Genomic DNA, 14,805 nt, shown 5'->3' with positions numbered 1-14,805 from the left:
TAAGGATGGTCTTAATGTCATTCAATTTGGACCGAAGGCCACGACAATTCCATGAAACGAAGGTACCCATTAAGAAACTTTTGCTTCAAGTGAAGGATTGGAAACAGTGTTGGGAAGTTGCGAAATATCGCAACTCATTTTAAGTTCTTCATCCTCTTCTTCAGATGGATGAAGTGCGATTAAGTCAACACTTTTGGATGTGCCACCAAAAATGGACATTAAGTCTTTGGGGACTGCACCCTGATTTGCGAGTCTCAAAGCAACCGAATTGCGCAAGGTTGATTTTCTGAGTTTTGTTCTAATTTCCTGTGGAGAAAGACCACGTTTTGAAAGTTGTAGTTTTAAATGCTTTCCAGATTTTGATTTGTTTCTTTTAGGTTTATCAGGTTTCAAAAATTCAATTTCATTGTTTGTGGAATGCTCTGTTTCTGAATCACTTGACTTTTCAAGTGTTTTTGTGTGGGTAACAGATTTAACACAATTTGGACAAGAACAATTTACACAAAACTTTTTCTGTACCACAGAAGCATAAGTTAAACCTGGCGTAGGTGTTTGAGCTAGAATTTTAAGTCTAGCTTCAGGATAAGTTATGTTTTCTTTGAATTTGAGAGTGGTTATTTGTTTCTCGAGTGTCCAACGTTTGAAAAGTCTCGAATAGGAAGCATGATCTTCACCACAATTGACGCACTTTTCTGGAGCAGTGCACTCCTGGCTTTCATGACCTTTTTCAGCACATCGGGCACAAATTACTGTCCCGCGGCAATTAGCTTTGGAGTGGCCGAAACGTTAACATTGGAAACATCTCAAGGGATTAGGAATATATGCTCGAACAGGTAATTTCAGATAGCCGGCATATACAAATTCAGGCAGTTTAGGTGAATGGAAAGTGAGGATGAGATGTTTCGTATTAATGAGTTGCCCATCCCGCCGAATGGTTATGTGGCGTACATGAGTTACTCCTTGCTGTTGAAATCCTTTAGATATTTCTTCAAGAGAAACATTGTACAGCTCTCCACAGGTTATGACGCCTTTCGAGTAATTTAAGGAAGAGTGAGGGGAAACAGTAACAGGTGTTGTAGCTAAGGCTTTTAGTTTGGTTACTGGCTGGGCTTGCTTCTTAGAATTAACTTCTATGAGCAAGTCACCAGAACGCATTTTACGTATAGCTGCAACATCACCGACGGTTGCTACTATGGCTTTTTGCACAAAAAATGGTGATACAGAGTGAAAAGTATCTTTGGATTCAGAAACTCTTTTTATGATGAAAAATGTGTCAAAGTGTGATAAGGTTTGATTTTGATTAGGTAATATTTGACGCCCACTGAAGGGAGAACGGTTTTTTTTCCCATACGATATTGATGGGGATTCGGGCCCCGACGGCACCACCCACCATGGAGTCCAACAAGGGAAGACAGCCACCAGCTCTTGCCATTCCCAGCCTTGGCTCTCACCCTAGCGCTAGCCGGAACCTAGACGCTCGGAGTTACCCCCGGAGACAGTGACCACCCTTAACGCCAAGCCCAAGGAGTAACCCCTTCGCTTGATCCCTAGCAGACTAGTAACTCAGGTTGCTAGCTACCGGCCGATTGATACACAGGGGACCACAGTGCACCATCCGTCTAAAGGGTCGCCACGTACGGCTAACACGTGGGGGTATTTGCTGTCCATGAGAAGCAGGAAGCAAACAGAGAGGCGACAGCTTCTCATGGAGAGTTCCCTCGCCTACCCTCGAGAGAAAGAAGAAAAAAAGGAGACAACATAAGGCACAGTGGTGAGTAAACATAAAGGGAGTAAAGATCCCTGGGTACCTCGGGATTGGGACACCCGTACTCACCTATAGTAGGTGAGTCCCTGAGGGGATTGTAGGCATGAAATCACTGACAAAATTTTGTATAATTAAGTTATCGTGGCGGAGTGAGTTATCACGTTCACTTGCTTCCGCAAACACTAATTGACTCTTGAAGGATTTCGACAGGCACTTGTACTTTGTATGCTCAATCCGTGTACCAAATTTTATCCATCTGGTTCCCTTCGTTTTGTATTTATCGCTTTTAATTGTATTCGGACAGAGAGGCTTCCTTTAAACAGATTTTACTCAACATTTGACAGATATCTGCAACTTTAAAATAAAGATCATATGCCGACTTTCATATTTCTTGCTCAAAGCACTTTTGAGTAATCGTGTTCATCGTGACGGACGGACATATACGCCAAAAATATTGTTACGAATCTGTGATGCGCTTCCCAGCATAGTTGGTTCCATCATCAGAAAGAATGTTTTACAGTCATCTGTATTAGACGGAGTCTGGGTGTCGCGTCGGGGGTTCCCAAGCTTGGCGAGAAACTTGGCGACCATTTGGCCACTTGGCGATGAATTTGGCGACTTTGGCGCCAAAATAGATTATACCCGAAACATCGAGAATTTTCCCGATCCGTCCATTAGCCGAGATACGCCTCGAACGTTCCTGATTGGTTGAGAGGCTTCTAGCCCCGCCTCCTGAGACCTATAAAAGGAGGCAGTCTGTGCTGCCAGAGTAGTCGTAGTCGGAAGCTAAGAGACATAGAAGAGTAGTCGGAATCGACGGTGAAGAACTGGTCTTCCAGGGATTAGCAGAGCAGCGACGGAGTCAAGCTAGTGCTGAACTAAGCTGTGCGCTACTGTCTGCAGTAGAGTCTTGTTGTGTGCTGCTTTGTATGCTGCACGTCTCGGCTGAAGATAATCGTCTTCTATGCTGTATATATTTGTCGTCTTTGTGCTGTCCTGTGTGTCTTTGTGTAAAAAAACGTCGCTGTTTTATTTTCTACTGCCGCCTGCTGATTGAGCGTTCTCCACACCATACAACTTCCACTATCCAAACGAACCACGAAAATTTCGTAACAATATGCTTTTCAAACTCAGGTCTGTCTTAAAATGGTGGATTGTCGAAATCTCTAGTGCGAAATTTTTGACGATTGCCATTACACTTCGAATACAAGAAAGTAAAAATGGATAACTTTTTTAATTTAATCATTTATTCAGAAAATTTCCAGTAACTGAAGTTTCGGTTAAAAGTTTTATTCTGTAATGGTTTATTGATACATGAAATTAAATAATTTCTGTATAATGTGATCGAAAACGCATCATTGTGCCGTGTTACCGTAAGCCATTAAAAATAAAACTGCAATATAGTTACAAAATAAGTATGAAGCAATTTCAAAGAAAACGAACTGTTCATTTTATAATGTCTTCTCTTAACATCAAATGATTTTGTAAAAGAAAACATGCTTTCAATATTTACTTTCTCGTATATGACAGAGAGAAAGTATTGCAATCATTAAAAAAAATTTCGAATTCCAGATTACGATGAATTTTTATATTTCAGATTTTCTCGAGTCATATTATTGGAACTATGTCCGTCTGTTCGCAATCGAAAACGCATTGAGATGGATGAATAGAATTTGGTGTATCTTCTTTATATCAAACTGTCTACCCGTCTGTCTGTGAACACGATATCTTAAAAACGCATTGAGATGGGCGGATAAAATTTGGTGTATCTATTTTATATCAAATTTGTAGATATCTATCAAATTTTTAACCAAATTCATTCAGACGAAATCTGTCCATATGCTGTCTGAATACAAAGCAACACAATAATAACTAAACGGAAAAAGCCGGATGAGTAAAATTTGGCACATCGACATCGCATTTAAAGTATAGATATGTATCAAATTTGTAACAAAATCCATCCATATGTTGGTTTTTTTTTGGGACAGAAATGCGAGAACTCAAAAATGCAAAGAACGGAATTTGGCATGTGACTATAATTGTAATTCTGCATCCAATTCTGATTTCAATCCTTCGAAATAAAGTCGTTCATAATATGCATTCAGTTTTTCTGATGCTTGAACATTCACCGCAACCCAGAGATGAATCGCCAAAAATAATCTTCAAGCATGACGCGCTATTTGCCATTCAGATATCATTGTTCGCCAACAGCATGCTTTTAATAATGCATTAATACCTGTCTTTTTTTACTGTACTACAGAGTACATATTACTTTTGAGGGATACATTGAAAATAAAAATCAGAACACTCATTGCATTCATCTTCTGGCCAAAGGTACACCATTTTATGTAAAGATGTAGAAGTGGATAACACCACCACCCTCATTATTAGCAAGTATGCGGTTATTTTTTAGTTAGACCCTTCAAGCTTTTTTTAAATAAAAATATGTATAAATATGAATAAGGCCATGAGAGGATATGTCACGCCCACTCATCCAAAACAAGTTTAGATGTTTTGAGTTTCAGTGTATTTGTAGAGAGCTAGTTATCAGAGCAAATCATTCAAATTCTAATCAAAAATGCCCTTTTTTCCCCGAGGAGAGACTCGTCATTTATTCCTAACATGAGACACCCAATGCTTTTTATAAAAATATACATCATTCCTGTCATATTCACACATTGACTGAAAATGATCTTCGTGTTGTAACGTGTACTTTTCCTAACAATACTAGTTTATAACCATTTATTGAGTGAAAATGCTTTGTCATAAAAAACTTTTTCGTCAAGGTTTGCTTTCCAGGATGACAACAATGCAAATATGACGCTATTTATTTAAAAAGTATTTATTTGAATTGTTTTTAAATTTTGTCAATGTAATAAAATGATATTGGTCTGATCCATTCCTATCGTATCTGCTGAAAATGATTGGGAAAAAAAAATTCATTAGAAAGCTAGGATGAGTCAAAATAAATAAAAAAAAAAAAAATACATTTAGACAATTTTTTATAGGATTCGAATTTGGCAGCAGAAAAAAAAAAAAAAAAACTCTAGTATAATGATGTTATTCTAAACTCGTCCCCTTCGACGACCCACCGGTTACCTGGGAATAATGGTGGCTGAATTTTTTAAATTTTCGCTGTTTTATGTAAGTTAATTTAAATGGCTTCCCCTTCAAAATATTTTTAAGTTTCAATCTATATCTGTACTTATAATAAAGCTCAATATGTGTGTGTGTGTGTTGGCGATCTACAGGCCAGACCGCTTGACCTACAGCTACAAAATGTGGTACATGTATACCTTGTAAGTCGGAAATGTGCACCTGGGGTCTCTTTTTAAAAAATTTTAATTAGAATTTTAATTATTAATTAAAAACTAACTTTCCCGCCGAAAAATCTTCATTTCCCCTCCGCCAAATGAGTAAGGCTTCAGTTTTTTCCCCATGCTAATGAGGTTAGGCTTAATATTTTTCGATCGATTATTTCAAACGATTCTGTTTATTTTCTTAATGTTTGATGCATTTAAAATGAAACATTATGAATGAATCGATCTGCTAATGATGCATCTGAGAAAATGTGTTGACACATTCTTGAGATATGACATAAATTAAAAAAGATATTCTTTAGTGCCCATAAGGTTTAAATGCTCAGTGACTCTGTTTTCAGTAATCATATTATAAAAAAATGCTTTGTTTCAATAAAAAATATTATTATATTAATGGCAGGTTCATTATTTACACTTTCATTTAAAGCATAAATTCTACGGTAGCTAAGATAAAAATGAAAGAGATACATATTACTTTATGACTGAATGCCTTTATAATTTTATGAGTGAATGATATGACTATCAAAATTTGAATTTTAAAATATTTTAATGAAGAAGCTATTAAAATAAGAACTACATAAAATTATTTAATTATTAAAATTTTAATGAGCATTAAGATGGGCGAACCGACTGGTCGCCAAAGGCGGCTAGTTTTTAATAAATATAAAATCCATAATATTTTAAAATTTTTTAAAACCGTTTTGCACATTTTTTTATATTTTGTCAGTTTCCCTCATATTCATAAATAAAATAACATAAGATAAAAAAATGACTACACTTTGTTATTTCTAGCTTTTTAACTATGTAACCCAATTTTCTAACCTGAATCAATATCAAACTCCGTAGTTTCCTTCTTGCTGACGGTATTTTAAATATAAATTGAAATACTTTACTGAATTTTTCCGGCATTAAATAAATATATTGCATGCTATCTTGAAACATGCTTTGCCAGCAATGATTTGTGTTAAGACAACAAGAGTAATTCTGATTGTAAAACAAAAGAGAAAAAATATTTATAACTTTGATTTGCAATTTAACTTTTATCAATAACTTTTGTGTTTTTCCATAATTCTCATCTTTTGTATCTTCGCTTGTGACACGTTTAATATTCATCCAAAAAAAATTTTCGATTCTTGTTGGAAAACTTGCTTAGAATATTTTTTAAATCGATTAAATATAAGAACAAAATATTATATTGCAAAAATCTTGGGATCATTAAAAAGATAATTTTTATCTTTACTATGGCCCAGTTTTTTTTCTAAATTCTAAGACGATGTAAATATATTTTTTTTCACAGATTCATTTCCAGAAGTTATCGCGGAGTGTCTATGTGTGTTGGCGTTCCACAGGTCAGATCGTTTGACCAAGAGCTACCAGACTTGACACATATCGATTTTTTCTAAAATTTTAGTTAATTAAAAATTAAATTTTGCCATTTCCTCGAGATAACTTCCAAAAATATTATTATACGAAATTGATTTTACTCATTTTAAAATATAAAAATTGTATTTATAATAACGCCAATTTAAAAGTCGTGAGAATTTTTGCAACTTTCTTTTGTTTAATTTCTAACAACAGATTGCATTTTTACCATGAAATTCAAAACGTTTTCATTGTTTCATCAAATATTTAATCACATAATTTTCATAAATTGTTGAAAGTTAAGGAAGATGGATTTTGTTTAAAAGTCTACTTAGTTTACTAGGCAGGTAAAAAAAAAAATGAAGTTACAATATCGCGAAATTTAGAAGAAGCGGATATTTACGTTTCTAATAGTCCTAAGAGCTTAGGGAACTATCTCCAAACGAAAGGTTATGTACACAACACATAGAACTAAAACAATACAATGAAAATAATGTTACACAATTTGAGAGAATCATGGATACGGAGTTATAAAAAAATGATTTATCTGAAAACAAATATAACCAATATTTTGGCGAATTAGTGATCGCCTGAAGCAACTAGCATTTTATAAGATTATAAAGCAATCATTTTTGTAATTTGCTCTTACTAAACAAACACTCATTTTTTGTAACTGAAATGCTAATTTTATACATAAGTTAATTAATTTTATTTTTATAAGTTTGTTTGAATTCTTATTACATTATCTCCCTGCTAATGTGTAAATAGCAAATGCATAAATAGTAATAAATAGCAAAATACAATAAATTATTAAATTTTGCCCAAATTTATTTGCATTAATTACGTTAGATGGCACAAATCAGTTTTATATTAAGTACCGCTTTTGCTCTGGCATATCTTCAGGATAAACTACACTCGCTTTCAACCTTCCCAATAAATAGTTTCGAAACATATGAAACTCTTGTCATAAAAACTGTCCAAAACTGTCAAAAAAAAAAAAAAACTGTCATGTCCAAAATTGGATACGAATAATTTATTTAAAAAAATTTCTATTTGTAAAAATTTGGATTGTAAGATATTTATAATACCCACAACTGAAAGAAAAAAAAATTACTTAAAAAAAAAGCTTTAAAATTAAAATTTTTTTAAAGATTTTATTTAATTTAAGGGCTTTATCGTCATATTTTAATTTAATGAAACACGTAAAACTAATATCCCACATAAATTATGTATAAATTATTCAACTATTTATACACAGTGGCTCAAACAATTGAGAGTACACCTTACTTTTACTTGATAAATCCGACTTTCATTATAAATAACACATTACCGAGAAGTGCAAATATGTTTTTATTTTCGCCCATAACAAATGGTTTAATTTAGAGTGAAAATAAAGAAAAATCAACGAAAAACTTCTAAATTGAAAAATTTCAGAAGCCTTTTAAATAAACATACTCAGATTTTTGCCTCAAAAAATTGAGTGTACACCAATGAAATTTTTGCAATCTCTCACATGGAAACAAAGTGTCACTGTTTAAGTTGTATGTCTTTTGGCTCCTATAATGGCCTCTAAACGTCATAGTACCGATTCGACCCCTTTTTGGTGGTATCTGAAGATATTTTATCCCTTTCTTCTTGCAATACTTGTTTTAAATGGATTTTATTTCTAATTTTGTATTTTTGAACCACCTTTTCGACCCACGAATATTCAATGGCATCGATGTCGGGGTACTGTGGTGGTGTGTATAACTGCTATTTACAATGAAAAAGGCACCACAGTTTGACTTTACGTGCATTTTGTTTGGAGTCGTTGCCCTGCTGGAAAATGGAATTTCCATCTAAACTCAGATTTTTAACACTTTCCTTTAAATTGCTGCGACTATATGGTTCTTCCAACTCACTGCAGAAACTTTTCAAATCCTAGGCAAAAGTGTAAGTGCTGAAATTGCGCGAAATGCTATTAGACAAGCTTGATATAATAGTCGCATTGTTAGAGAGAAACCGTTCATCAGCTTGCAAATTCAAGTAAAGCATTAAAAGTTTGCAAAAATTCATCAATTGAAGACCAATAACTTTTGAAAGGAAGTTATATTTAGTAATGAAAGAAAACTCAAAATTTCTGGCAGTGACAGCCATCGTGCTGTATGGAGAAAGCCTAATACTGCTTTGGATTCAAAAAAATTTACGTCTTACTGGTAAGCACGGTGGTTGTCACGGTTTGACATCGAATCAGATAATATTCTTATTCAGATACTTTCATTAAAGACTCTGCTTTGGATTTCTTGGATGAAAGGGCATTTGTTTATGGCGTAAATATAAAACTCAAAGCCATTCTCAAAAGTAAAACACAACCTTTTTTTAATGAATTCCAAACTACATATACATCTTTTTTAACACCGTTGCTATTCGGAACAAAACAAAAGCTGAAACATAGACAATATTAATAGATATAGAGAATCAACGCGACATCCTCCCACCTAAGTTAACATTTTACGTTAAAACTTTAACTTACACATAGTTGCAAGAAAGATATATAAAATTAACAAAATTAAAATTGTTCACAAGTCCAGTCTTTTAGGTATTTTGACCGTACGACCTGTTCTAGTCTTTTGAAACTGTGGCTCAAAGCTTACATCACACACATCGTTAGAGCCAGGCTCTTTACAAGTTTCCAACTTCTTAGTTGAAAAGTTCTCAACAATAAGATCATCATTAGAGACTTCTAGTGGATACAGTCTCTGAGTCGGTCTTAGTAATTCTCCATTTGCCGTTTTAAGTCTCACAAGTTTTGTTACTCCATCTTGACCTGGAATAATCTCCATTATTTTTCCCAGTGGCCAATTCAGTCGCTTGGTGTTGTCACTTCCTATCAATACAACATCACCGATATTCACTTTCACTGATCATGTCTTATCCGATTTTTGAATAAGTGCTCCTAGATATTCGGATCTAAATCTTTTTCGCAGATCCTTTTGTAAGTTTTCTCTGTATTTGACTCGTTTATTCAGACTTCTGTGTCCAATATCATCAAGATCAGGAACACCACTTGTTTGAATGTCTTGAAGAAATAGAGATGGACTTAAAGGCATCAAAGTAACATCATTTTCAGTAACATAGATCAATGGACGGGAGTTGATCACTGCTTCACAGGCGCAGAGAATGGTGATCATTTCTTCGGAAGTTAAAGAAGCTCTTCCTAGTACTCGCCTCAGTAAACTCTTGAGAATACCTATTAATCTCTCCCACCAACCTCCCCACCATGAGACAGCTGGCGGATTAAACTTCCATTGAATTGGTGATATAGATGTATCATCAATAATCTGCTTCCAGTTTAGATCTCGTACGCATTTGAAGCTCCTACAAAGTTAGTTCCGTTGTCACAGTAAATTATTTTACTTCTTCCTCTGCGGGATATAAATCTTCTAAGGGCTAGTAAAAAACTCTCAGTAGACATGGACTCAACCAATTATAGATGCACTGCCCTGTATACGGCGCAGGTGAATAAGCAAATCCAGGATTTGGTGTTAAATTTAAAGATCACTGGACCAGCAAAATCAATGCCACAAATTTCAAACACAGCCGCTTCTCGGAGTCTGTCGTTTGGAGGGGTTTCTGTGCAAACTTGCACGCCTTTTGCAGAAAATCTTCTACATACGGTGCATTTATTAATCAGAGATCTCACCGTTTTTCGAGCATTAAGAAGCCAAAATCTCTCTCGAAGAATATTTATTACAATTTGGGTACCAGCATGTGCATTTTTCTCGTGATAATATCGTATTAATCTCTTGACCACCTCATGATCGGACGGAAGAATAGCTGGAGTTTTAAACTCTTCTGAATCCTGTCGAAAGGTAAGTTTCGTTTTCATTCTGAGGATTCCACTCTGATCCTTAAATACTCCTAAAGTTTTTAATTTATTATCTCTCTCGTCTACAAAGCAATCCTCTTGAACCATTTTGATTAATAATTTCTCGGCTTCAAAAATTTCATCAAAATCAAGGTCTCCATGTCTTTTCTTAATTTTTTCAGCTCGACAATTAAAGGTAAACCGTAGAATCCAGGCAATTAGAGGAACTATTTTCTGGTATTTCGAAAAATATTTGTAATACCAGTCTTCCTTAGGAACAAAACTTGTAGAAATCAAACTTCTTGTCACAGATGAAACTATGGTCTTTTTCTTTTCCCGAACAATCTCGTTTTCATTTAAGCTTAGATTTCCTTTTGGCCAATCCTCTTTAGGCAAGTAAAGCCAACTTGGTCCTAACTACCAGTTAGATTTCAATAAAGTTTGAACTGAACAACCTCTACTCGGGAGATCAGCAGGATTCATGGAACCAGGGATATGTCTCCAAGAACTTTTATTTGTTAACGCTCTAATTTCCTTCACTCTATTCTGGACAAAGACATTCCAGGCTTCTTCTCTCATAATCCATGTCAAGACAGTCGAAGAATCAGTCCAGAAGTAAACTTCTTCACTCTGTATCTCTGACAAAATAGAAGTTGAAAGTCTTGCTGAGACAGTAGCTGCAAGTAACTCAAGTCTAGAGATAGTAATCCCTTCCTTTCCTGTTGGTGAAACTCTACTCCTAGCTTGTATAAGTTGTACTTTAACTGAATCACAGGTCTGTATTCGGATGAAAGCAGCTACAGCATAGGCATGCTTACTAGCATCACAGAAAATATGTACTGAAATATCTCCACTTGCAATCTCTGAACCAAAATAGCTTGGAAAACGGATTTTCTCTAAACAGTCAATATCTTTTATCCATTTTAAAAATGTATTTTTTGTAATTTTATCAACTTCTTCATCCCATGTTATTTTCTGCTTCCACGTTTCTTGAAGCAATAATTTAGGAATTAGGATGACAGGACAACATATACCAAGAGGATCGAACAATCTATGAGCTGTAGATAAGATTGATCGCTTTGTTACCTTTTCAAAGCATAATTCTTTTACACTTGCAGTATTAATTCGTAGAGTGTCAGATTTTTTATTCCATACCAGGCCGAGCACATTTGTATCGGCAGAAGTATCAGCATTGACATCACTGAACTCATACCCTCTAAGCTCGAATTTTTTCTCTGCCATTACCTCAGTCGAAACGTTAATAAAACGATGTAGTTCTTTTTCATTTTTAACTCAACTAACACAATTGTCGACATAAAAACTATGCGCAAGTTTTTGAATGACATCTTTTGGATACGAAGATTCTCCAGTTCCTATTTTTTCCAAAACAGTTTGTAAATGAAGCTGAATAGTAGAATTTAGAAGAAAAGGGCTACTCGATACACCAAAAACTACACGGCAATGTCTGTACTCTTTCAGCTGACCATCATTACCAATCCACAAAAACCTCAAGTAATCTCTATCCGTGGGTGAAACACCTATTTGTAGAAAGGCTTTTCGGATGTCAGCAATAACACCGATCTTCTCTTTTCGAAATCGGGTTAAAATACTCGGAATCTGCTCTATTAGATTCGGCCCCTTCTCAAGACAATCATTAAGACTAGGAAATACCTTTGCCTTGGCCGAAGCGTCAAAGACAGGCCGGATCTTTGTAGTGCTATTCTCCTTGATAACTTCTCGATGAGGCAGATAATGTGCTGAAGCCTGATCATTTTTGGCAACTTCCTCAATTACTCCCTCCTCAAGCCATTCCCTAAAAACATTCTCATAAGCTTCATAATTAGACTCGGTTTTAAGACGTTTAACAGTCTTGTTCAGTCTTCCCTTTGCTAAATCAAAATAATCTGGGAGTAGTGGATGATCTTCCAACCAAGGCAAATCTACTTCAAAACGATCATCTACCAAATGAACTGTATTTAGAAAATGCCTTCGAGCAGCTTCTTGTAACTCGATCTGGCTTTTCTTCACAGATGGGTCAGTTATGCCAAGAGTATCCAAGGACCATAAGTCTGTTATTGTCTCTGTTGTAGATAACATGGACTTAACTAATAAAGATGAACATTCACTTCTCGAAGTATCAGCTATTCGTCCCATTATAGACCACCCAAGTTTTGTTTCAATCGCTACGAGTCCACAAGACATTTCACGATAACCTCCTGTCATGAGCTTCACAGCTACATCAGCTCCGATAAGGATTTCAATAGGATCTTCACAATTATCCACAATATTTACATTATAAGCAGCTAACTCCTTCACGCAAAACTCATTCACAGTAGGTGGCACAGTTTTCCAAATAATTTGTTGACTAAGAACTTTAAAATTACAATTATAATTCTCATGTACACTCGATAAATACAAAGTATATACATCATGTTTACATACCCCAGTATGCTTGCCACCAAATAGGGAGTACTGCAAATATTCACAGCTGGTAGGCTCATAGCTCATTTCTTCAGCTGTAGCTCGTAGTAAATATGACCGCTGTGAACCAGTATCGATAATAGCTCTTGATGCACGTTTTTTCCCGTTGCCTCTAATTACAACTTTGAATGTCTGCAGGACTACGTTTGGATTGGTAGACAAGTTGGAAAAAGCTTGATCCATTTCAGAACTACTATCAGTTCTCTTATCAACTTCAAGCGATTCTTTGTCTTTAGACTCAGATATCGGATTCATTTTTCTACACAGAAGAATGTGGTGTTTTTTGCCACAACACAAACAACTAGCTCTGACATTACAATCTCTGACAGAATGTCCAGTTTTTAAGCATAAAAAACAATTATGAGATTGTTGAACAATTGCCTCTCTTTGCTTCAAGGGCATTTTTCTTACTTTAAAACAATCTCCAGAATAGTGTGCATTAGAACAAAATATGCACTGTTTTGACACTTGCGACGAAGTCAAAAGATCAGTTGCACTAGGTGCCTCATAAAACTTTATTCCTAGTTTTATTTTCACTCATTTTTTTATCACCAGGAAATTTATTATATTTCACTTCCGCTTTCGGTTTAGAAGCGTTGAAACTTCTAGAAGCAAGAAGAATGCGTTCTTCTAATTCAACCTCATCTTGTAAAAATTCTAAAATAAATTCTAAATCACTTTTTTCTATTTTAGTTGAATTTTGATCGGAATCATTCGTGTTCGTTTCACGAACTCTACGATGAGCTGATCTATAACGCTCCCAAGCAATCAAAGTTTCTTCGGGTAGCGATGACTCAACTAGAGGAAATAACATAGCAGCATATTTCTCCCTAGTAACTCCTAATAGTTCAAGTGAACGTAGTTTACTCTCGAGTTGATCAAACAACTTTCTTAATGAATTTTTTTAACAGCTCTGTTTTTGAAGAACTAATGCTAGTAAATCTCTAACGTATACTTGAATTAATAATTCTTCTCTGCCAAAACGCAATTTTAATTGTTTTAAAGCTTATTCATAGCTATTACCACCTGGAGGAAAGCTCTTAATTAATTCTTCGGCAGGACAAGCTCGTTCCATTGCTTGAGATAGATATGAAAATTTATCGTGAGAATCGATATTAATGTCCTCATTAATTTTTTGAAACTGTCCCCAAAAATATAACCAATTGCGTACATTACCGTCAAAAGTAGGTAATTTTATTTTTGGATAATTTAATAAGGTATTCGTACCAATATTAAAACTTTCATTTTTAGAGGATAACTGTTCAATCACAAATGATTCTAACTTTTGTTTTAAAGATCTCCAGCGATCAATGTAAGTTTCCGACTCATCTACTTCTCTCTCGATTTCAGTATCGGAAGTCTTCTCGGAATACAACAACTGTTTAAATTTTTCTTCACATGCCATCATTAATAAAGCTTTCTCCTCAATCTCTGATTTTATCGGCACAACTCAGTTGATTTTCTGCCTTGTCAAAGGAATTGCATGCTATAGTAAACAGTCTTCTCAGTTGCTTCCTATCTTTCAAAACACTTTCCATAATGAAATAAATGCTGAAATGTTTCATACTTACTCTTAAAAAGCAACCGAGTCCTGTCGCGGACGCCAGATGTCACGGTTTGACATCGAATCAGATAATATTCTTATTCAGATACTTTCATTAAAGACTCTGCTTTGGATTTCTTGGGTGAAAGGGCATTTGTTTATGGCGTAAATATAAAACTCAAAGCCATTCTCAAAAGTAAAACACAACCTTTTTTTAATGAATTCCAAACTACATATACATCTTTTTTAACACCGTTGCCATTCGGAACACAACAAAAGCTGAAACATAGACAATATTAATAGATATAGAGAATCAACGTGACATCGGTGACTAAGTCAGGATTTCTGATTGCATGGCTTCATCCGGGGTCGGAAATTTAACTCTTATAGATGGTATTATAAGCCATACGGTTTACTTCGATATATTTTGCAGCAATCTAAAGGAAAGTGCTAAAAATTTGGGTTTACATGGAAATTTCATTTTCCA

General features: G+C 35.0%; 2 protein-coding genes across 2 annotated transcripts; both read right to left on the bottom strand.

Annotated features, from left to right (window-relative positions):
* Nucleotides 1-10,711: 10,711 nt before the first annotated feature.
* Nucleotides 10,712-11,536, bottom strand: LOC129966486 (uncharacterized). Its single transcript, XM_056080913.1, has one exon. The coding sequence runs from the start codon at nt 11,534-11,536 to the stop codon at nt 10,712-10,714; it is 825 nt and encodes a 274-aa protein (XP_055936888.1).
* Nucleotides 11,537-11,587: 51 nt separating this feature from the next.
* On the bottom strand, nt 11,588-13,030 carry LOC129966485 (uncharacterized). Its single transcript, XM_056080912.1, has one exon. The coding sequence runs from the start codon at nt 13,028-13,030 to the stop codon at nt 11,588-11,590; it is 1,443 nt and encodes a 480-aa protein (XP_055936887.1).
* Between the last annotated feature and the right edge of the window lie 1,775 nt (nt 13,031-14,805).

Source organism: Argiope bruennichi, chromosome 4, assembly GCF_947563725.1.
Source record: "Argiope bruennichi chromosome 4, qqArgBrue1.1, whole genome shotgun sequence".
Taxonomy (NCBI): domain Eukaryota; kingdom Metazoa; phylum Arthropoda; class Arachnida; order Araneae; family Araneidae; genus Argiope; species Argiope bruennichi.
The sequence above is the reverse complement of the archived record's forward strand: the minus strand, read 5'-3'. Positions and strand labels throughout refer to the sequence as shown.